Source organism: Furipterus horrens, unplaced genomic scaffold (assembly GCF_987537825.1).
Source record: "Furipterus horrens unplaced genomic scaffold, mFurHor1.1.pri manual_scaffold_15, whole genome shotgun sequence".
Classification (NCBI taxonomy): Eukaryota; Metazoa; Chordata; class Mammalia; order Chiroptera; family Furipteridae; genus Furipterus; species Furipterus horrens.
This window is the reverse complement of record NW_028327185.1, coordinates 22,700,105-22,724,570: the sequence shown is the minus strand read 5'-3', so window position 1 is coordinate 22,724,570 and position 24,466 is coordinate 22,700,105. Positions and strand designations below refer to the sequence as shown.

At 44.0% G+C, this 24,466-nt stretch overlaps 2 protein-coding genes across 2 annotated transcripts in view; one reads left to right on the top strand and one right to left on the bottom strand.

Moving 5' to 3' along the window:
• HEATR1 (HEAT repeat containing 1) overlaps window positions 1-7,837 on the top strand; it is a 46,217-nt gene extending 38,380 nt beyond the window's left edge. The window contains exons 35-45 of the mRNA XM_090263347.1: window positions 526-666; window positions 1,169-1,458; window positions 2,077-2,227; window positions 3,064-3,222; window positions 3,345-3,479; window positions 3,612-3,716; window positions 3,800-3,968; window positions 4,437-4,591; window positions 5,064-5,222; window positions 6,558-6,666; window positions 7,539-7,837. Coding sequence (XP_090119473.1) covers window positions 526-666; window positions 1,169-1,458; window positions 2,077-2,227; window positions 3,064-3,222; window positions 3,345-3,479; window positions 3,612-3,716; window positions 3,800-3,968; window positions 4,437-4,591; window positions 5,064-5,222; window positions 6,558-6,666; window positions 7,539-7,627 — 1,662 coding nt within the window. The 3' untranslated portion in view covers window positions 7,628-7,837. The remainder of the gene's footprint in view (window positions 1-525; window positions 667-1,168; window positions 1,459-2,076; window positions 2,228-3,063; window positions 3,223-3,344; window positions 3,480-3,611; window positions 3,717-3,799; window positions 3,969-4,436; window positions 4,592-5,063; window positions 5,223-6,557; window positions 6,667-7,538) is intronic.
• Window positions 7,838-10,253: 2,416 nt separating this feature from the next.
• Window positions 10,254-24,466, bottom strand: part of LGALS8 (galectin 8) — a 28,388-nt gene continuing 14,175 nt past the window's right edge. The window contains exons 6-11 of the mRNA XM_090263346.1: window positions 18,772-18,828; window positions 17,474-17,500; window positions 17,226-17,348; window positions 16,672-16,760; window positions 15,748-15,913; window positions 10,254-10,514 (exon numbers count right to left, since the gene is read on the bottom strand). Of these exons, the coding sequence (XP_090119472.1) occupies window positions 10,365-10,514; window positions 15,748-15,913; window positions 16,672-16,760; window positions 17,226-17,348; window positions 17,474-17,500; window positions 18,772-18,828 (612 nt within the window). The 3' untranslated portion in view covers window positions 10,254-10,364. The remainder of the gene's footprint in view (window positions 10,515-15,747; window positions 15,914-16,671; window positions 16,761-17,225; window positions 17,349-17,473; window positions 17,501-18,771; window positions 18,829-24,466) is intronic.

The following is a 24,466-nucleotide window of genomic DNA, read 5'->3' as shown; positions in this document are numbered from 1 at the left end:
ACTTAGCAATAGATTCTCTTAATGTAATGCAGCTCAGATTTTTCTTGGAAAACAATCTCTTGATGACCAGAAATAAGTTTGTCAGAAGGACAGTTGTTTCCCTATCGAGTGTGTGAGCATGTGCCTCAGTACAGACCATGCTTTCGCTGGTGAGTCATGTAATACAATAGAATGTCCCACTTTATTCAAGTAGAACAGAGAGAAGTGCCTGCCAGGGGGAGCCTGTGGTCTCAGAGGCAGCGTGGCCGCAACACCGGGGCCAGGGCTCAAAGTCTGCCCGGGGCACCTGGCTCCATGGCATCGAGCAGCTCGCTTAGAACATTAGCTCTTTTTGTTGTTTGCTCATTTCAGTAAACGTGATTAGTAATACCTACCTGAAAGGTTAGTGTAAGAATTAAATAAGAAAATGTGCTAGAAATGCCTGGCACCTAGAAGGTACACAGTGAACAGAAGTCTATCTTAATCAGAGTTGGTCTTCCCTTTTTTCTAATTTCTTTTATTGTTAAATGTAACACTGCTGTCTAGGTCAATGCCTTGCTGCCCACAGAAACATTCATTCCTGTGATCAGAGGGCTGCTGGATAACCCACTGCCATCTGTCCGCCGGAAAGCGATGGATCTTTTGAACAACAAGCTACAGCAGAAAGCATCCTGGAGGAAGAGAACGGTAAGTGAAGACTGAATGTCGGACCCATCCGCGTTCTGTGCTCTGCCAAAGAGCTGCGTTACCTCCCCTAAGGTGCTCTGTGGTACAGTCTAAATAGATCGTTACCTGAATGTAGTGCTGTGATGTGAATGTTTTCAAATGGGATGTTAATTCCAGTCAGACTGTGTATATATGTTATAAGAGCTCTTAGAATAGAATTACAGCCCTGATGGAATTCTGGTTTAATACGGACCATACAGCACCTTAGTTGGCTGTAGGATAACTAATGCACTCTTACTCCAAACCAGGCGGCATTCTGTAGGAATCAGAGACTGGCCATGAGCACATGCCTTGGCTTAGTGGTCAGTCCATCAGTTAGAGACACTGGTTTGTAACCGAGTGAGTGGCTTGGGACCTCTTGGCCTGGCCTCCATTGAGGCGGCGTCAAGCAGTAACAGTGGAAAGTGGACAAACATTGTTTTTGCAGCTTTAATTATTTGGGAATTTTGGCTGTCCCCTTCAGGTTTACCATTTCCTAAAACTGGTTCCAGTCCTTTTGGCCATCGTGCAGCGTAAAAAGAAGGGGACAGAAGAGCAAGCAGTAAACAGACAAACAGCATTGTTTACCCTAAAGCTTTTATGCAAGAATTTTGGTGCAGAAAACCCAGAGCCTTTTGTCCCAGTGCTGAACACCGCGGTGAAACTGATCGCTCCAGAAAAGAAGGACGAGAAGAACGTCCTGGGTAGTGCCCTGCTGTGCGTGGCGGAGGTGGCCTCCACCCTGGGGGCACTGGCCATCCCCCAGCTCCCCAGGTATGCAGGGGTCCCCAGGCAGCAGCCCTTACACAGGGGTTCTGGTACAAACTGGAAAAGAACATTTTAGTGACTTTTCTCCCTCTAAGTAGAAATTAAAATTAGATTTGCTGAAAAATTGATCTTCAAACTGAAAAGCACAATATTCTTATTTACCTTTATGATGTTTCTTGTCCCCCAGTTTTTGCTCCCCTTAGACCAACTATGATTCAGGAGCAATAGGTGAAGGTCCTCTGGAAGGGCCATCCAGTCGGGCACAGGTCAGATGCCCCTGACTCCCTGGGGCTCCGGCAGTGACTGGCTGTGCAGCCTTGCAGGTCTCTTAGCTTTGCTGTCTGTGAAACCGAGACAGTCCCCACCTTGTGGAATTACAGGGCCAAACACGGAAGGCTTGTGCACCGTGCCTGACGCATGGCAAGTTTTAAGCTGGAAGGCATTGTTTTTACATGAGTGCTGAGTCAGTACTGTTGGCACTGGGAGATGGGGAGACATTTTGTAGGCCCTGACGCACACTGATGTCATGGGGCACCAGGGCTGGATTTTTTCATAGCAACTTGTACTCCCTTCTCCACTCTGTTCCTGCTTAAACTCACTCCAACACTCATTCTTTGTTTCTAGCCTGATGCCTTCATTGCTGACGACCATGAACACGACCAGCGAGCTGGCCTCCGGTGAGGTCTACCTGCTTAGCGCTCTGGCGGCCCTGCAGAAGGTGGTTGAGACTCTCCCCCACTTCATCAGCCCCTACCTAGAAGGTGTCCTGTCGCAGGTGAGCCACTGTGACCACAACATGCTCTTCGGGCTAGCAGGGGAAGGGGAAAATTACAAACTTAGTGGTTTTATTTGTTCTCTATGTTTTTAGTTTTTGTTTGGCAGGAAGATTCTTTTTTCTGAAAAGAAGTGAAGTGCTTGTTATTCCTGTGTGCTTTTTTCTCTTCTACCTTTTCCTTCCTTCTGCTTAATGCTGACATTGAGGTGGTACTGCTTTGTCATGAGGCCTGTTTTCTGATTTTGAGGATGTATTTTATTGTTCTTTTTCTCCTGTGAGCTCTGGGGTTGAGCTGGCTGTCTTTACTGCCTCCTGTGCATGCGTGTTTGCAGTGCTGCAAGGTGCCTGCACTGAAGGACAGTGGCCACTTGCAGGCACAGCAGGCAAGTGGCACCAAGAATGGCCCCTCATACTATTCTATTGATCAGTTGCCAGTTACACGGTTGGGAGCCTTCGCGGCCTTGATGCGAATGACCGAACCACCCACGGGTGCCAAAAGGGGCCTCTGCCTCGGGCAGCTTTCTGGGTCTGTTAGCAGGGAAGAATCTGACTCTGCACGTGGTCTCCGGGTTCCTATCCTCTGAGAACATCACCGTCTGAGTGCTCTGTGTCCTCGCACCATTTACCCCCCACCCCCAGTCCCAGCTGGGAAAGCAGATGTTCAGGGTTGGCTTGGAAAGGAACCCGGTGTGAGCGTACATGCACCATGCACTGAGCTCTTCCAGTCATTAGCATTTGTGTTGAGTTCCCGCACCACTGAGACTCTCTGTGAGTGTATAGATGTTCTCCTGAGTACCTGTGTTGAGGCCTTGATCCCCGTTCTCATGTTTCTATAGGTGATTCATTTGGAGAAAATCACGAGTGAAATGGGTGCAGCCTCTCAGGCTAATGTCCGTCTCACATCTCTTAAAAAGACACTGGCTACCACTTTGTCACCCCGTGTCCTGCTACCAGCCGTCAACAAAACATACAAGCAAGTCCAGAAGCATTGGCAGGTTAGAGTACATTGGGTACCAGGGCTTTGGGGAAGGAAGGTCTGGTACTGAAATTCTCGCTTTCACTTACTGAGCTCTGGGAATATTAAAATCCGGCACATCTCTCTGCTGTGTTATTGTAGAATCACATGGGTCCGTTTATGAGCATCCTGCAAGAGCACATTGGGGTCATGAAGAAGGAAGAGCTGGCCTCTCATCAGTCTCAGCTCACCGCATTTTTCTTGGAGGCCTTAGACTTCCGAGCACAGCACCCTGAGGTCAGCTTATTTCCACTCCTCCAAATCCTACGCGTGTCTGCTAGGAGCCAGGGAAAAACTAGCTCTGTGGCCAAAATTGCTTAGAGCTGGAAGTCAGAACTCTGCCTAATAAATCAGTTCTTTTGTTTTCAGAATGACCTGGAAGAAGTTGGAAAAACAGAAAGTTATATCGTTGACTGTTTGGTAGCTATGGTTGTAAAACTTTCTGAAGTCACATTCCGACCCCTCTTTTTCAAGGTAAGCTTTATTTTTCCACGTCTGTTTTGGACTAGATAAGTAACAAGATGTGTAGAATAAGTCCTATTACTTTGTCATTTTAGCTGTTTGATTGGGCTAAGTCAGAGGATGCCCCAAAGGACAGACTGTTGACGTTTTACAACCTGGCAGATTGCATTGCTGAAAAATTGAAAGGGCTTTTTACTCTGTTCGCTGGCCACTTAGTGAAGCCTTTTGCTGACACCTTGAACCAGGTGAACATCTCCAAAACAGGTTGGTAGCTGACCAGGTGCAGTTGATACCTTGCCCTGAGGACTTCACACAAGGCCCAGGAAGTGTAGTGGGCGTGGGGGGCTCCATTCCGCAGTCAGTTGTCAGGCCCTCAGGGGTCTGTTTCAGGGATGTGAGAGCATTAGGGTCAAAGCCGTAGGGTCCCGAAGTAATGGGAGAAAAATTAAGTGGGCGTTACCCTGAGTTACTGCAAGTACCTTTAAAACTTAAAACTGAGGTTGCTTGTTCATGCTAATAAGCGACGCGTTTGACGCGAGTCCTTTGACTCGCTGTACTCAGCGACCCTAACAGCAGACTGCACTCTAAACGCAGGAGTCGCCCCTCCGAGGCCGTCCGGTTTATGTTCTGCCTTCAGCCTGAGCTTGAGTTCTAGATCAGTTTAAACATTCGAGATTAAATTGTGAAATTCTTATTGTTTTTTTCATTTTTTTACTCTTCCCCATCTTACAGATGAAGCATTTTTTGACTCTGAAAACGACCCTGAAAAGTGCTGCTTGCTGTTACAGTTTATTTTGAACTGTTTACATAAAATCTTCCTTTTTGACACCCAGCATTTCTTAAGTAAAGAGAGAGCAGAAGCCTTGATGATGCCCCTGGTGGACCAGGTAACCAGCTAAAGCCATCTTGTTGGCTGGGGAAGCCGTTGCTGGTACATTTTGCAGCGTTTGTACCTGCTAAAATGACTGTTTGCCGGGATCGTTGTTTTCCCTGGGCTTTTCTTAAATTTTTACAAAAATTGTATTTCAAAATTGATTTCTCTGTTTTTGTGGATTTACTTTTGAATTTTTCAAATGAAAGGCACAGTATAAGGTCTAATGATTAAGTTTTTAATTTTTTAAAACTGGTTTCTTCAAGAAATGTGTGAGGCCGTGGCCACCCCTGGAAGAGCAGGTTCCAGACCTGCTGGAGGGCGGGCCCCTGTGAGCTACAGCAGGGAAGCTTCCTAGAAAGAGCATTAGAACCAGACTTGGCTTGAGTCTGCCAGTGTCGTGAAGGGTAGTGGAATGTCGTTTATATGTTGGGTATTTTTTCAAACAGAAATGAACCCTGTTGCTCAAAGCCCACTTCTCTTAACAGCTGGAAAACAAGCTTGGAGGAGAGGAGAAGTACCAGGAACGGGTGACGAAGCACCTGGTTCCGTGCATTGCCCAGTTCTCAGTGGCCGTGGCTGATGACTCGCTTTGGAAGCCACTGAACTACCAGGTTCTGCTGAAGACGCGAGACTCCTCCCCCAAGGTCAGCAGCTGCGGGCAACCAGCGCTGGCACCCAGATGGCTGTAACTGGGTCATGGATGTGGGACCGTGGTAACTAGCAGGACACACTTGGCTCCTTGTCTTCTAGGGACCAGAGGTTGGGCTGTGGTAGACAGAAGTTTGCACCTGATTTTTTGGGTTTTACTTCCAGGTTATTTACAGATAACAGTAGTCCTTCACTGTCTCCACTGTGTGTGACACAGGCACTCAGTTCCTAAATAAGGGCTTGTAAATCTTAAAAAGACATAAAAAGTGATTCCTGGTGCTTTTTAAGCTCCCTGAGACAAGTGCTTTGAGCTCGTCCCCAGACATTCCTTCCAGGGTGCGGTGTCACGTCCCCAGTGCACCGCAGGCTTAGGGTCCTGTGCGTAACAAAGGTGGTGGTGGCTGCTGACCCCCACGACGTGGCAGGACCAGTGGAGGTTCTGAGCGTCAGAGCTCTGCACTGTGGGTGCCATTTCTCAAACTCGTCATCTCACTGGAGCCTCAGTGGACAAATCAGACCAAAGCAGAATTTAATATTGATTTATTAGGAAATCATGAGAACAGTGAAGCTATTTTGACAAATCCCCAAATTTTAAATTATAAGTTCTTACAAAGTTGCATTAACTTTATTATGTTTTGATCACACAATATTGAAAATCCTGATTGAACATAAGTAGCTACAAATGTCTTCTAAATAACTCACTTTGCTGTATCCAAATATTCTTTAAATTATCCAAAACCAGAGAGGATAGCACAGCTTCTGTTACTATGTTGGTCACTAACACAGCCAAACACCTGTTTGCGTTCCTTGTCATAGTCATGAGACACTCACAAACTTTATGTGACACAGTGTATTTTTCAGTCAGTGCTGAGATGAGAGCGTGGCCTGAGCAGGTGACCTGGCCCCTCACACCAGTGCAGGAAGCCTGTCAGGGTTCTGGGGCAGGTTCTGAGATGGCCAGGGACAGTGTCCTGCCGGGGTGGCATCGGCTGTCAGCCAGGCAACCTGGTGCACTCTAGGGCAGTCAAGTTGGATGACACATTTGAGTTTGTATGAGGCATTCTATTTCTTTGTTTTTTTAAAGGAAAACTTATTAAAAAACCTTCATACTAAGAGCCTGCAGTGCTGGAACAGAGTTCAGGTTGCCCGTGTTGCAAACAGACCCCAAACTGAAATAAACTGGTGTCCTAAGATGAACGTTTGGATGGACATAAACTGAAATAAACTCGTGAAAAAACAGTTTATAAAGAGCTTGTCTCTAGTCTATATATTTTAAGGTAATACACAAAGCGATACATTTATATCAGCCTTTACCTTTTTGTCCCCTTCAGGTTCGATTTGCTGCCCTGATTACTGTGTTAGCACTGGCCGAGACGCTCAAGGAGAATTATATCGTCTTGCTACCAGAATCCATTCCTTTCTTAGCTGAATTGATGGAAGGTAATTCCCAAACAATTAAGAAATAATGACAGTGGAATTCTGAAAATGTGCCCACTGATAAAGCAAATGTGGGTACAGTGTGATCAACCCTTGGCTCAGGTCCTCCGCCTGCTCCCCAGCTGACTGCAGGCGTGGAAGGCTGAGCTGTACTGAGTAGGTGGGGGAATGTATTGGGAAGGACCATTACTTTTCCTTTACCTCACACGTGAATATTTTGGTCTGCAGGGGTATAGCTCTCGTATCAAAATGTCTTGGGTCGTTAAGGCTGTACAGGACAGCTTCCTGTTAGCAAAAACCAGAGTTCACTAGGCGCTGTGCATGGTGGTCCCGCTATCCTGTCCTCAGGACGGTTATATGCCATTACCCATTTTATAAAGGAAAGAGCTGGAGACTTTAAGGGGGCTAAGTAATTTGATAAACTAACAAAGTGGGTGTGACCGTTGGAACTTGGGGGGGACATCTCAGTATGCGCAGTGTGGACGTGGGCACAGGAAGCACTGCACCGCAATGTAGCCCGAGAAATGACAGTGGATCTTACTGTTCTCGTGAAGCAGCGTGATGGAGGCGAGGCCAGCATTTGATATTCTGAGTCACTGCTTACCTAAACCAAGTGCGCTAACCTTCATTTCTTACACTTGGAGTATGGCGTCACTCGGAACTCGGAATTTTCATTTCAGTACCTGTTTTGAGATTCTCTCTCATTCAGCTTCCAAGGCTAAGACAGGAGGAATGCAGAGGCGTTAAGGGTGCCTTCTGCTTCTTTGATGTGCTCCATGTCTGTCTTCTGACAATGGCCGGGGGTGGAAGCTGTGGAACTAGGCCAGTGGTAATTGAGGCGGGAAGACTGACTTGTTTTAACTTCCGTTTTTCAGATGAATGTGAAGAAGTAGAACATCAGTGCCAAAAGACTGTTCAGCAACTGGAAGCTATACTGGGAGAGCCGCTCCAGAGTTACTTTTAAAACTTTGGTTTCTTGGTGTTTCATACTCTGTTCAGAGTTCAGATTTGTATTTTATATTTTTATTTTTGGGTGTTTGGTACCATGTTACTTTTGGTGCCTTAACACGTACAAGGACTTTACAAAATTCCTACCTGGTTTGAGCTTCCTTCAGTCCCTGCTGATGTCTGTATAGAATTGCAGAAAGAGTAAATGAGACATGATGGTTTCATACAGATGGCTCCTGGTGGTGGTGTTTTTACAGATGTGTTTGACCTCAGCACCCAAAGCTAACAGTACCTCACTCAGGCTACAAAGTCTTAACTCTTCTGTGGAGGAATGTCTTATGCATGTGGTATCCATGTCAGGGATTTCAAAGTATTAAATTTCTTTTATTTCAAGAAAATGAATTATGGAGCATTCAACAAGAATGCTTTTGAATATAGAGCCATTTGGATTTTAACTTCATTTGGGTAAGCAACACTTCAGGTTTGACGTTGCTGTGTGCTCATAGAGGGCAGTGGTTCTGGAATGGATTTTTGACTCAGAACTAGGACTGTCTCCTTTATCTTTCGGTCTTTTGTGGGGATGGAGGCACCGGGCTATTTATAAAGCAGCCCCCACCTGACTGGTCCCACAGCAGGGAGGGCACAGGACACTAGGGGGCATGAAGGAGTGCCCCCAGGAGTATAAGGACCACCTTCTGGTGGTGGTTAACCAAGAATTACTTGTGTAAGACAGTACAGTATCATATTTTCCCCCAAGGTTTGAAGTTCTCTAATCTCTGTGCTGTGTCATGGTGAAGCTGGAAAGTGAGGTTCAATTTAAATTAACTGCCTTTATTTTACAGCTGTTTATTTTTTTGCCTTTTTGAAATTTAAGGCATCTAGAAGCTGTCCCATAGAATGTTCAGTTTACGTTTGAAAGTCTTTGGTCTGATTTAATTCAGTGCAGAGTTGTGACAGAGAAGCAAAGGGCTGACCTGCAGTTTATAGAGACATGCATATTTCTCTTTAACAGATGTTTAGATAAGATTCAGTCATAAATGCTAATAGCTTCACTTCAAGAACATTTTAAGATTTTGCATTTATTCTATCAAATAATGAGCTTTTTGTTTCACAATCTCCATGTAAAACAAAAAAGAAAACTATTTTAGACTTAGAGGAAAATCTCAGTCATGCAATCTGATGTTCTTTTAGGAAGAAAAAAATAACCCTGAGTGATTCTAGAGTCTTTCCTTCCTTTACTTTCCCAAACCGCCCCTCCCCACCCCGTCAGTGGTTTTTGAGCTTGGCAAGGCTCAGCGTGATAAATTAACATGAAAAGGTGGGAAGAAGTACTAGAAGTTCCTACCACTGAGTACTTTAAAAATGGCAACAGTATCTTTTCAGTATATGGATACAAAAAATAAGCAACATCTATTAAGAAAATACTCCTAAATCCTGGCAGATTCCAGCCCAGCAATTTAATATGATAAAATGATCTGGCTGATTTAGCTTTTCACCTCCCCACTTCCAAGCCTTTGAAATTGCCTATAACAAGATCTGACCTGTAAGAACTCTGCAAAGAACTTCTGCCAACTAACTTCAAAGAGTAACAGAAAAATGTACAGAAACGCAACAATTTAACTTGCTGATACAAGTTTGATTTTAATCACTTCAAGTAGAACAATGTTTTGATCTCAGGCTAATGAAGGTGGACTAATCTTCAGAACAGAGAAGAGGCAGTGTTGCCTTGCAAGTGGGGAACCAACAGGTGTTTATGCTGCCTCTCTCTACTTTGGTCTCCGTTGGTATATTTTACTTGCTGATAGTGCCCATTTTATAAACAATCATTAAACCAACTCTTGGCTTTGCTTTGTTACCCATAAACATCTGCAAATTGAATTCCTCTTGTTTCTACCTTAAACTCTGTACAGAGGTCTGTGCAGACCTTAGACTCACCCGAAACTCACTCTCTCTTAATAACCACTTACTGGCACCAAAGTCAGTGGCTTTGTGATTGACATCATGTTAACTGAACACCATCTGCACCATTTGTTCTTGTTGGTTTTCGTTTGTTGTTGTTTTTGCATGAATCTTGATGCTGTATTCAGGTTTCATACTGTTAATCATGTGGTAATGCTTAAGCTGGCAGAGCTAAGTGTTTATTGTGCTAAAGGAAACTGCCAGATATAGGTCAGTATCCACACCTCATCTATTAAGACATGAAAGAAGGCTCCTTAAGAACGTGGTCATTGGGACAGTAGTGTCCTTTATAAATTAGAGTCATTAGGTGACTTAGTAGCTGAGTAATTCCAAGTCCCTGGTGAGTTGACACTCGCCTGCAGAAGAAACATGGCATAAGGGCAGAGCACAGAAGATTCCGAGCACAGCAGCATGGGGAGCGTGGTTTTGGGCACCGCTGTGTGTACACCCCCAGCTCCCAGTGCAGAGCGCAGTGCTGGCAAAGGGAAGGGCTCAGTGTGTGTGAGCTACCGTGTCCGAGTAGGCACTTCGCAAGGGCTTCTGGAAGTGCGTTCTAAGTGAGGCAGGGTGGGGACGAGAGCGGCAAGGCCTGAGGAATGGTAAGTTGCTCTGGCCTTGAATTTTCTCCTCCTGTGCTAGACAAAGCCCGACTGCATAACTGAGAACACCCGGTAGGACTAGTGTTGGGTGAGCTCATTTTAACAAGATTAAAAAATAGGATCGTGCGATGCATTTTACAAAGCCAGTGTCACATCAGCCATTCTGTATTTCAGTTTTTGTAGCAGCCATGCCAGCTACCAGCTCCTTACTTCCAGTAGGTGGATATCTCCATCAATTTCCAGCGTGTCAATACTGGGAAGCTCTTTAAACCTGTGTTTGTACTCCAGGCAATGCACACCATTCACCGCAACCTTGAATTCTTTAACGTCACAATAAATTATCATCTGAAAGGAAAGTACACACAATGTTAGTGCTTCCCCTTGGTTTAAAATCTTTCGAACACCAAGAATGTAAACATAAATAAGCACACCATTTGCCTGCTGCTGCTAACCTCCCTTCTCTGGCTTCTGAACCCTTGTCTCACTGGAGTGCTCTGGGGGTGGCGCCTTCCACCTTGTACACTGAGGAAAGGGCCTGCCCCAGCGCCGGGTGGGCCTTTCCTTCCCGCACGTTCCCTCCCCTGTAGCCCCCTCTGGCCCCTTGCTCCACACCAAAGGTGACCGACTCCCACCGCCCCCCCACCCTGCCAGTTTCAGAACTCTAATGAAGGAGGAAAACGGCTGTTTTCTTCATTTAAAATGTTACTTCCCATCACCTCACCCACCTTCCTTTTGGCAACTATCAGCTTGCTCCCTAAAAGTCTGCTTGGTTTATTCATTTGTTTTATTACATTCCACATATAAGTGAGATCGTACAATACTTACCTTTTTCTGTCTGACGTGTTTCACTTAGGCCCAGTACCCTGTAAGTCCATTCATGCTTTTGAAAAAGGCAAGATTTCGTTTTCTATTGCTGAGTAATATTCCATTGTATATATCTATCGAAAGATACTACGTTACTTCCTTATCTTGGCTATTACTAGTCACGCTGCAATGAATGTAGTGAATAGAATTTTTTGCATTAGCAATACTGCTGGAAATCTGGATTGTATGGCAGCTCTTTTTTTTTGAGGACTCTACATACTGTTGTCCATACCACGTGGTTGCACCAATTTAAAAATCTGACTAACATTTCCCTTTTCTCCACAACCTCCCTCACACTTGTCATTTGTGGATTTATTGATGGTAGTAGCCATTCTGAAAGGTGTGAGGTGACATGTCATTATGGTTTTAATTTGCGTTTCTCTGATGATTAGTGAAGTTGAGCATCTTTTCACATGTCTGGTGGCCATCTGTGTGTCCTCCTTGGAGAAGTGTCTATTCAGGTCCTTTGCTCATTTTTTCATTGGATTTTTTTTTTTTTTTTTTTGATGTTGAGTTGTTTGAGTTCTTCATGTATTTTGGATATTAACCCCTTGCCAGATATATCATTTGCAAATATCTCCCAATCAATCGTTTTGTTGATAGGCAATAAACTTCCTTTGCTATGCAAAAACTTTTTAGTTTGATGTAGTCCCATTTGTGTATTTTTTATTTTGTTTCCCTTGCCTGAGGACATACCTAGGTTGCACCCTGGTTGGGGTGTATAGCAGAGGCAACCAACTGATGTTTTTTTTTCTCTTTCTCCCCCCGCTTTCCTCTCTAAAATCAAAGCATATCCTTGAGTGAGGATTTAAAAAAAAAAAAAAAAGGAACTGGCGTCTTCTGCAGTCGCCTTCATCGTGGTCACCATCTTGGGACTGGCCGTCCTCAGTTTTTTAAAACTTTTTTCTTTCTGCTGTCCTGATTGGTTGATTTCCATTAGTCGCTGATCCATTCCTCTGTTAGCTAATCTGTTGGTTCCTTCTAATGTGTTTCTTCATTTGATTGTATTCTTCAGGTATGCTTGGTTCTTTCTTATACTTTCTAACTGTTGAAGTTCTCCCTCCCAAGTTTGGTGAGCATCCTTATGACCCCTTCTTTGGAAACTATCAGGCAAATTACTTATCTCCATTTCCTTAAGTGTTTTTCTGGAGGTTTTTCTTATTCCTTCATTTGAGAGATATTCTTCTGTCTCTTCATTTTGTTTGACTTTCTATATGTTTATATGAATTAAGACTAAATACTTCTCTCTTCCAGTCTTGAAAAAGTGGCCTCGTGTGGACACAGCCTCTGTGCAGGCTGCGTGTTCAGTGGCTGTGGCGGGGAGGCCAGGGCACTGACCTCGCTCGGGGAGCTCTGGGCGGAAGGCCAGGGGCATGCAGTCATGCCCTGTTGGCCCTCCTTGCCCCCTTGGTCCGGGGCCATACTGGTTTGGGACTGTGTGCCTGGGAACATGCTGCAGCAACCTGGCTCACAGCCAGAGCCCTTGGAAAGGGCTTCTGCCCATCCTGTGGAGGGCAGGGTGATGTGAACAGTGGCGTGCATGGACCCCTCTGACCCCAGAGAGTTCCTGCACTTCCCCAGCCCCTGCTGTACAGTCTTTCATTTGTGGTACTGAACATGGTCTTGTGTAGAAGCGATCTCTGTGTAGGCTTTGTGTGCCAGGTAGTTTTGGAAGCTGGCTGGAGTTGGGCAGGTGCTTAATGGCACTGGATCGTCAGGATGGAGTGGCGCTCAGCAGGAAGGCCAGGTGCATATGCTAACACCCTGTTTGCCTGCTTGTTCCCCTTGGAGGCAAAGGCTCCAGGCATTGTGGCTGGGGACAGGGAGCAGTGTTTGGGCAGGCCGGCCAAAGCACTGCCTTATTGAAGTGGAAAGACATAAACAAGGGCGTTCACCAGCTCCTCTAGCCAGGAGAGCTCCCGCAGTGCCTAGATGGTTCTTGCGGTTTCCCAGCCTTCTCTAATCACTCTCTTTCTCTTGTTTGCTGGTCAGAAGCTGTTTAGTCAGCCCTTGGCTGTCTCTCAGGAGTAACTGCTCTTGTACATTTGTGTTTGCTCACGGTAGGGGGGTAGGTTCAGCATTGGCCGATGCTGCCACCATCTTGGATATCCCTAAACTGCTGATGTCGGACTCTCGTTAATGGAGGAGGTGATTCTAACTCAAAGGCTAGGAACCAAGGGGCTAGGATCATTACTTTTCTGCCTCACACTCCAGGATCTTGGACCAATCAGACAATGAGAAATTTCCTAAGTTTAGGGTGATTGGTGGGAATGCACCGCTGCTTGGTGGCCCTGATTTCCATCCCATCTCAGCACATCTTAGCCTCCATCTATTTCTCAAAAGCTCTTCAAAGCTCAAGTCTACGAATCTATGGAGCAATTAACATTCTGGCAGAGATTCAGTTCACATTCATCACTCATGTTAGCCCTTCAGAGTTCTTGCCTAAAACTCAAAACAGTAAAAGCACAAAAGAACCTACTATCCTTTTAAATCACTTTTACACCTAGACCTCGTGTTTCTGACACCACATCCCAATGCCAGTCGGGCCCCCCCCCCCACCATTTGTTTCCCTCCTGCACTGAAGAGGCCCGTTTGGTTAGCCTGCACAGTGGGCCTGCGCTCCCCGCCCGCACCAGGGCTGCAGGAGACCAGAGCAGAGCAGCAGAGCCTTGCTGCCAAACCACCGCCCCAGAGGCCAGGCCGACGCACAGAACCTTCCTCTGCAAAGAAGCAAATTAAGTGTTTATTCTGATGGGAAATTCCACAAATACTAGAGCTGACAAAAATGAAGACTCCAAGGACACAGACAACTGGGGAAAATATCCATAACGATGCTAGAAATTTTAGTTTCAACCAAGAGGAGCGGACCTTTGTCTGGTAAGATACATTTAAGATGTCAGGAGACCAAAACACAGCCTTGCGCTCAGAAGGGAACACAAGCTGGTCTTGGATGGATGTAGTGGGAAAGGGTCAGCTGTATCAGCAAAAGCAGAGCCAGTGCAGGGCAAACAAATGCACAGGAAACAGCAGGTGCCCAGGTGAACATACTATCACAATGCAGAAGAAAAATACATAACCTGGAAAAAAATATGGACAACAAAATCCCTCACCACCATCTGATGCTAAGGGACAGCTCCTGAGAACATGAAATTGAAAAAAACTCAGGTGAAATTACAGAACAAAGGTATTTTAGTAGGTAAATATGAAGTCAAAGTAATGGCATAATGGAAAGATCTGAGGATTTCAATGAAAGCACATTAAAAAGGCAAAAATTTGATGCAACTGGAAAAAAATGTATCCCAGAAAATTGACAAAACAATCCAACACAAGGACAACTGTCTCTGAGGTAGAAAACTAAGAAAAGGACACGATGATTATTTCAAAGAATTTACTGTCCCTGTTCTTTTATATTTTTTTTACAGTAGTTCAAGACTTGGGGAGCTCAGGTCAAAAAACAAGTTGTGTCGCTAGTTTCCTATCGCCAACCACAGGATCTACATCCTTCTGGAGCGTTCACCTCTATCTCCCCCCTGCCAGGCTGTCAAATCCTATGCTACCCTTCCCCCCTCCAGTGACTTGTTCAAATCATCCCCTAAATCTGGAAAACCCAACTTGACCTTCAACCTTCCAAATCCTTCTCAATTCCAAACCTGTATCCACAACTTCTATGATTAGCTCACACCTGTTTTTCCACATACCAGGACGCTGCATTACACTGGAACTTAGGAATAAAGATTAATGCCAAATCGCCATCTTCTATTCAGCTTTGATGTTTATGCTTTTAACCCTTTGAGTGCCATGCATAATTTGAAATTTGGATCAACATGAGAAAAAATTATATCAATATATAACCTGAGGTACAAAAAAAGAACGAAACATAAAATACAAATTATTCCATTGTTACTTACATTTATAGCCATCGAAAAAAGTGTCACTGGGAGCGATGCTGGTACTTTTGGGAAAATTTGTCAGTGTCGCTCACAGCAATGTTGGCACTCAAAGGGTTAAAGATTAGTTTTGATGATTCCTCAAGAACATAAAATGGTCCAGAGCCTAAGACCGTTTAAAATGTAAAAGCATAACCTAAATCAATGACCCTAAAATGCCATGTGAGACAGCGAGTCACCTAAGTAATGGGTGAATCTAGCCAACCACCCAGCATCCACATGCTCAACATTCCAGAAACATTTTGGGAAACGTGTTTTCATAATATTCACATACTTGAGTACTCAAGACTGTATGTGTGCATGTTCTAATGGTCCAGAAGTGTCTTTTCTTGAACAGACAAAAACAGGACAAACTCCTTGAAAGAAAGAACTGCCTCCCACAGTTGCGTGTAACCAGCATGGAAGACGACTGTGCAGGCAGTTTATGGTTCCTGTGTCTTCATGTTCACTGGCTATTACACATGTTACTACAGTACTGAGACAGGTTTCTGTTAAAATTCCTATTAAATAATACGGGGCTACACAGTAGTTTTGGATATGACAACAAATGTCAAATAATTCCAGTGCACTTAACTGTGGTCCTCTACTGGCTCTGCCATGTACACCGACTCTACGTGATAAAAGGGGCATTCAAAATACAATCTCGAGATAAACAAAACCAATCTCCACAGTAGGACTTGATTTGTACGACCATTTATTGCACCCCTTGCTCACCCCTGCTCCCAGGACTTCTTTTCCTAACCCATTTTCAAAAAATGTAATCTTACCTCAAAGTACATCCCAGGACTAAATGGAAAACAGGTAATATTTCTCTCTTCTTCTCCCCAGGACTCCTGAAGAAAAGAGTTTCTTACAAATGCTTTAATATTCAGACGTGGGTTCAAGTGGAGAGCAATATCCTTTGATTTTCCCGATAGTAGATCAACATTAAAGCTTTTAAGAAAAAGAAAAACAATTAAGTAGAAAAGAGTAGTGCACTTTCTGAAATTTTAACAATCAGAACTGAACTCTGGTTATAACTACAGAAAATATAAGTATGCACATGGACAAAGGACACAGGAAAATGAAATTCCAAGTTTGCATTCCACAGATATAAGTGTGTCATTTACAAAATAAAGACTTAAAAAAACTGAAATCAACGTTGAGGGTACAGATCTGATTGGGGGGCAATTGGGGAGCAAACTGAAGGGTTAGAAGAATAAACCCAGTGATCTCTTGAAGCTGCAGGAGTGAGGTCCTTCCAAGCAGGAATTCTCTTCTAACGTTTACATGTGTTCTATTCTTGCAAGTGACTCCTTACTAGGAAATACCTCTACTTTCAAGCTTTCAGAAATCTGAATATCTCTGGAGACGGTTCTTAAAGCAGAAATTTTAGAAGTCACATGACAAGAGGGGCCTACCAGAACTTACGGGACCTCACAGGGCTGAAGTACAAGGCACGGAGAGGCTCGTGGGCAAAAGTGCCACCTTTTGGGTACAAAAAGCCTGAGTGAGAACATTAGAATTTAGTCCTGGTTCTGCCACCAACTAGCTGTTAGCAGTCTAACTTCCTCTTGCTTTAATATTCTCACCTTTCAAATGATTACGACATTAGCCCTACTTGTATCTCACAAGGTTGTTGCGGGGCACAGGCAAGAAGAGGAACACAAGGGTGAGTGTGCACACAGTACTGTTCACGCAGTGATACCAACCCTTTGGCTTTTGCATTCACTTCTCCTTTAATGACAACAGTCCGTCCAGGGCCCATGGAGGAGTTCAGCCTCGCCACAAATGGCAGAGTCTGAAAAGAAAGCAAAGTTGGCCCTAGGAAGCCTGCAGAATGGGATCTTGTGGGAAAACTGCCCCAACACTGGGGAATGTTTACAGGTTCCGACTAAACCCCAGGAAGGGACAGCTTGTGTCTGCCTTGGTCTCAGATGGGTCCCCCGCAGTAAACACTACCTAGCTCACAGCAAGCAGTGAAATGAGTGGATGGGAGCAGGACCTGATGGCCTTCACGTGAGTGACACTCACTGAAGAGACCTGAGCTTGCAGTCTGAAGCACTGCTCCTGTTCTGCCTGAAGGGGGGAGTTATGGAAATACACACGAGTGGCTCCCAGACAAAGCCCACTGACTGGTAACTGTCCAGGGACGGCACGGAAATGCCAAGTGGCTGCTTTGAGCTTCTACTGAGGGTAGAGGTAACATTTACCAGCAAACTAAAACTTGTCATATAGAATTAAGACAATTTTGGGCCCTTCAAACCTTGGACAAACAGTTGGTAGGTAGTATTTTGGCGCAAGTCAAAGTGGGATTGGCAGTCGAATCTTTGCTCTTGGTGCAGACAGTTCTGGGTACGATTTTACCAATGTCGCCTCTATTACTAGGCTGCAGGGAAACAGTTCTGCAGTGAGGCACGGAAGGAATGAGGCTGTCTCCCAACACTCAACTATTCACTTCCTGGGCCATTTATAAAATGTTCCACATATTACAATGCAGGCAAAAGTACTTACAAACTGTGACATGCCAGCATTTTGAACCTGTTAGAAGAGAAAGACAAAATGAGGACATCTGAAAGGGAAGAGCTGGACGTTATATGAGTAACTAGCTGGACTGCTGGTTATGCCAAGTCAGGCCGGGGCTGCTGTGTCTGCTCTGCCCTGGGGGGGGACACAGGCACCCGAGCTCCATGCTGGCACGGTGTGGGGTCATCAAGAGCTACCCAGGCTGTGAGCACAGTCAGCCCTGTCCCTTCCACTGTATGCTAATAATGTTTCATAGGAGCTTCAAGCACATTTCACTTGCTCCTTCCGGGGTGCCCCCCAAATGCTGAGATTATATTCTACTCATGAGGTGCAAATGTGCAGAAATCAGTAAGACCTCACTTGTTCCATTAATAGCAGCAGAAACGCAATGTTTCAGTTGTACTTTTTCCTAAAGGGGAGAAGAGACACGGAGGCTCGTTCCGCAGCGCACTGAGAGCGTTCAATACCTCATGCCAGTGCCATTCAGCATCGGCAGGGCCCATTCTGCACCAGCTGGTGGGCGGTGCTCAGATACACTGCCGGCTGAAGCGCCAGCCAAACCCACAGTGCCCGGCACTACCGAAGTGGCCTCCGTTTTCAAATGATTACTTCCATCCTATTAATATTAAAAACAATTTTTCCATTCTGAAACGTGATTATAAAAAACTCAGCCTGCCTGCTACATGGCAACTAAATGAACCTTTTTAAACTGGTGATTCATTAAAAGATTAGCCCTGGCTGGTTTGGCTCAGTGGATTGAGCGTCGGCCTGCGAGCTAAGTGTCGCTGGTTCGATCTTCCAGTCAGGGCACATCAGAGAAGGAAAACTCTGACTCCAAAAAACCTCCGCTGCCTTGCGGCATACCTCTTCAGGGGAAAGGCTAAGGGAGTAAACCCCGACAGAAAATCCGGAGCCGGAGTCCCTAAGGCGGTTTGACGTTGTAGTCAACACTGGCAACTCCTGCGGCGCACCTGAAGCCAAGCTGTATTGACTCCGTCTTTCCCTTGGACCCTTCAGCTGCGAAGAGAGGGGGGGTCTGCTGCACGGGCAACAGCAGACCCTCCATATCACCCTGCCCAGGCTCTGTAGCTTCAGCTTCACTGGAGAGGACACTCCAGCATCATCACAAGATGTCGATTCAACACGGGAGGAGACAGATACCGTGTCACTCCCGAGTCGGACTGCACAACCATTCTCGGTGGTGCAGATAGACTCTTAAGAAGCTACACCATCGTCTCTCGAGACGGACGGCTGCCGACGACGACATTAAAAGATTAAATACTTACGTTTTCTCTACGTATCTCTGTTAGTTCCAGAGTAGGTGCCTGGGTACTTCCTAAATCCTGAAGAAAAGATAAGATTAATTTTAACATCCATCAGAATTCCAAATATAATCTGCTGGACATATCAAAAAGAATGATAAATGGTACTAAACATAAAAATATGCTTGAAAACTATGATCCAAAACAGCACTTAACATATTTCATTGAAGAGACTAAGAGCTAATGTCAGGAATAATGTGAGCACATGAGCACCGTTGTTAAGAGTGCGAACTGTTTTATCCTTTCGAAGGACAAGTTAGCAGTATCGGTCATAACCTAAAATGCAGTTACCCTGCCCCCTACCCCGCCCCAGGCTCAGACACTCCACCTCTAGGTACTCCTGTGTCAAGGACACAACCCCCATTAGCTAAAAAGGGTTTTTTTGCTAGAACCATATGAGACTTGAGATCCTAGAGAGCCCTGGTCAATAAATAGAGCCAGGAGGTCCCGATGGCACCAGCGTAGGAGGATGCTGAATGCACCCCCTCCCGTAAGCAAACTCAAATATACATGTATATGGAGAGCAGTGACTCCCGCACAACTGGGGCAGAATGAACAGCATCTAGAGAGAAGAGAAAGACACCGACCAGAGAGGCTGGCAGACCACAGGGCCCTCCAAGAGCCACAGGGACTCCGGGCCAGAGGAGCCTGTGAGTGCACTTACGTCCCTTCCATTTTGATAGGGCAGCAGCTCTACTGGGATGCTTTGGCCGACCCAGACTCCCATCTACTAGGCCCGAAGCCTTAACCTCCAAACAAAAGGAACAACAGGCACATCAGGGTGTCACACACATACCTGGCCTTCCTGCTGAGAGCCACTCCGACCCAGCCAGCCAGGTACAGTTAGTGACTAAGTGGCACCAACCAGCTTCTAAAACTACCTGGCACAAAAATCCCACACAGCGGTCACTTCTGTACAAGACCACTTTCTGTACAACACATGGGAGACTAGAGCAGTGGTTCTCCACCTTCCTAACGCCGCGGCCCTTTAATACAGTTCCTCGTGTTGTGGTGACCCCCAACCATAAAATTATTTTCGTTGCTACTTCATAACTGTAATTTTGCTACTTTTATGAATTATAATGTAAATATCTGATATGCAGGATGTATTTCCATTGTTACAAATTGAACACAATTAAAGCATAGTGATAAATCACAAAAACAATATGTAATTATATATGTGTTTTCCGATGGTCTTAGGCGACCCCCAAAGGAGTTGCGTTGCAACCCAAAGGCTGAGAACCACTGGACCAGAGAGAGGAACCTGGGGAGCTGTGGGAACTCTCCAGGGTCGTAGGTGCCCAAAGGCACCATTGTGTCTGCCTTCCTCCACCTCCACAGGATGGGCAGGGGCTCTACCCAAGTAATCTACCTGCAAGACCTCTGCAGCTCTTTCCTAGAAACATCACCCGAGCTCCATCTGCACAAAACACAGGCAGCAAGCAGGACCGACAGGACGTGCCAACACCCACCTGGCCTCACCACCTGGGGTAGCCCCAGTCCCACAGATGAGCGCCCCCGACACAGGAGACACCCTCCCGGCGCACACGGCCTCCATGGCGGCCGCCTCCGTGAGGCCACTTTCCAAGGCTGGAAGGGGTATTTTGTCTAATTCACATAAGCACACATAGGAAGTCAAACAAAATGAAGAGACAAGAGTATCTCCCAAATAAAAGAGCAAGAAAAAAACATCCTTTTAAAGCTGTTTTCAAAGAAACAGTCGTAAGAATGCTCACCAAACTCGGGAATGGAACACAGGAACTCACAGAGAACAACAAAGAGACAGAAAGTATAATAAAGAACCAAGCTTACCTAAAGAATACAATAACTAAAATGAAAAATATATTAGAAGGAACCAACAGTAGATTAACTAATAGGAATGTATCAGTGACCTGGAAGACAGACTAGTGGAAATCAATCAATAAAAGCAACAAAAAGAAAAAAGAATTTTAAAAAATAAAAATAGTTTAAGGGGCTTCTGGTTTTACATCAAGTGTTCAAACGTTCACATTACTGGGCAGCTCCCAGGAGGAGAAGAAAGAGTGAAAGGAAGAGAAACCTTGTATTACAGAAATAATGGCTGAAAACTTGACTCACCTGGGAAAGGAAACAGACATCCAGGTTCAGGAAGCACAGAGAATTCCAAACATGATGAACCCAAAGACACCCACACCAAGAGAGGTTATAGTTAAAATAGCAAAAGTCAAAGATAAAGACACAATATTGAAGGAAGCAAGAGGTAAACAATGAGTTACATATAAAGGAAATCCCATAATGCTAAGAGCTGATTTCTCAGCAGCAACTTTACAGGCCAGAAGGAAGCAGCAGGACATCTTTAAAGTTCTGAAAGAAAGGCACCTGCAACCATTTACCCAGCAAGGTTAACATTCAGAACTGAAGGGGTAACAAAGAATTTCCAGGACAAGCAAAAACTAAAGGAGTTCATCCCCATTAAATCAGCATTACAAGAAATATTCAAGTGACTTCTTTAAGCAGAAAAGGAAATGCCATTTAGAAATAAGAAAAAATGAGAAAGGAAAAAAAATCTCACAGGTAAAGCCAACTATTTAATAAGTACAGTGAATTAGTCATTAAAAGAGCTACTACGAAAGTCAAAAGAAAATGTAGCAAACTCAACTCAAACTACAATTACTAGGAGATACACAACAAAAAAGACCTAAAACATGACATCAAAAATATAAAGTGTGGAGGAGGTAGGAAAAGGTAGTCCTTAGAGAACATATTAGAACTTAAATGCCTATCGTATTAAAGTAGACTTCTGTGGCTATAGAACGACATATATAAACCTCATGGAAAACAAAAACAAAAACCTATAACAGATATACAAGGAGTTAAGAGAAAAGACCCAAAGAAAACATTAAAGAAAAACAGCAAACCACAAAGGAAGAGATTGAGAGAAGGAAAAAAAACAAAAAAAAAAAAAAACAGAGGATAACTATAGAAACAACCACAAAACAATGAACAAAATGGCAATAAGTAATTATCAATAATACTTGACATGTAAATGGACTAAATGCTCCAATTGAAAGTCACAGGGTAGCTGAATAATTTAAAAACATGAGCCATTTATCTGTACACTGCTTACAGGAGACTCACTTCAGATTGAAAGACACCCAGAGATGGAAAGTGAAGGGATGGAAAAAGATATCCCATGAAAATAGAAACAAAAAGAAAGCTGGAATAGCAATACTCAGACAAAATAGACTTTAAAACAAACAAAAAAAAGTTTACAAAGACTAAAAAGGACAATACATAAAGGGGTAAATTCAAGAAGATGTAACAATCCTAAGTATTTACACACCCAATATAGAAGCAACTAAATATACAAAGCAATTATTAATGGACATAAAGGCAGAAATCCACAGTAATATAATAACAGTAGGAAATTTTAATACCCACCCACATCAATAAATAGATCATTTAGACCAAAAATTAATAAGGGAATAATGGCCCTAAATGTCACATTAGAGTAGGTACACTTAATAGAACATTTATAGCACGTTTCATCCCAAAGCTGCAGAGTACACATTTTTGTCAAGGGCACACAGAACATTCTCCAGGATAGATCACATATTATGCCACAAAACAAGCCTTTATAAGTCCAAGAAAATCGAAATTATATAAGACATCTTTTCCAACTAAGATGGCCTAAAACTAGATATCAACTACAGAAAAAAACACAAATACATGGAGATTAAACCACATACTATTAAACAACCAATTGACCAAAGACAAAATCAAACAAGAAATCAAAAACTACCTTGTAACAAATGAAAATGAAAACACAACTTTTGAAAATATATGGGAGAGAAGTTCACAACTAGAGGCCTATCATAACAAAAGAAAAATCACAAATAATCTAACTCTACACCTAAAGGAACCAGAAAAAGAACAAATTAAACCCAAAGTAAAGAGAAGAAAAAAAATAGTTAATATCAGAGCAGAAATAAACAAAATAGAAAATTTTAAAAACAATAGAAAAGATTAATAAAACTAAGAGTCAGTTCTTTGAATAAACAAATGACAAACCTTTAGAGCCAAAGTTATCAAGAAAAAAAGAGGAAGCCCAAATAAATAAGATCACAAATGAAAGCGAAGTTACATCTGACACCACAATGGAGAAGCATATGCCAACAAATTTGACAATCTAGGAAAAATGGATAGATTTCTAGAATTATATCTACCTTCCAAGACTGAACCAGGAATACAAAATCTAAATGAACCAATTACTAGCAGTGAAATTGAACTAGTAATCAAACACTTCTCAACAAATAAAATTTCAGGACCACATGGCTTCACAGATAAATTCCACCATTCAAACAAGAATTAATATCAGTCTGTTTTAAACTATTTCAAAAAATCTCAGAGAAAGGAACATTTCCAAACTCATTCTACAAAGTCAGCATTTACCATGATATCACAAACAAATATATTGCAAGAAGAGAAAATTATAGGCTAGTATCGTCAATGAACATAGATGCAAAAATTCTCAACAAAATATTAGCAAATCCGTTTCAAGCGTATGTTGAAAGGATTATACACGATGACCAAGGTGGGATTCATCCCAAGGATGTAAGGATGATTCAACATCTGTAAAAAAATGAAGTGATGCATCATATTAACAAAATAAAAGCATAGAAAGCTTATGATCACCTCAACAGATGCAGAAAATGCATTTGACTTAATTCAGCATCCTTTTATGATAAAATATCTCAACTAAGTGGGTATAGAAGAAATATATCTCAACATAATAAAGACAAACCCACACCTAATATTCTCAGTGATGAAAAGCTAAGAGCTTTTCCTCTAAATCAGGCAGAAGACAGGGCTGCCCATTCGCACCGCTCGTAGTCAACATGGAAGTCCTAGCCACAGCAATCCGACAACACCAAGAAATAAGAGGCACACAAATTGGAAAGAAGTAGAAGTCTCATTATTTGCAGATGACATGATACTATATATAGAAAAACCTAAAACTTGCGGGCAAGAGGGCGGCATAGGCAGACATGGCTCACCTCTTTGCACAACCACATCAAAATTACAACTAAAATATAGAACCACCACCACACAGAACCAGCAGAAATAGAGTGGAATGTTAGCCTGACAACTACAAAATTAGAGAAACCACCTCCATTGAGACGGGCAGGAGGGGAGCAGCCGTGGAATGGGCTGTCCCACACCCACGTGTGGTGGATAAAAATTCGGAAAGGGTATCTCAGGAGTGAGGAGTCCAGTCCCACGCCAGCACCCCGAGCCCAGGGTTCCAATGCCAGGAAGGTAAGTCCCCACAACTTCTGGCTGCACAAACCAGTGGAGACTGAGTCGGTGAAAGAAATGGCTAGAGCTACAAGGAGTTCCTCCTGAAGATCCCACACACAGACTCACCAGCTCAGACTCACTCCCTCTGAGCTCCAGCACCAGGGTAGCAGCTTGAAAGGCACCAGGGGCACACAGGGAGAAAATGAAGTGTCTAGCATCAAGGTGAGCAGAGGCCATTGCCCCTTTTCTAAACCCTTCCTCGACAGAGGCAGCGGGCTGGTGCCATATCTGAGACTCCATCAACCTGGCTAACACTGTTTGACCCACCTTGGAGATCCCCTGAGACTCCATCCCACCCAATTTAGGGGCCCACCCAAGC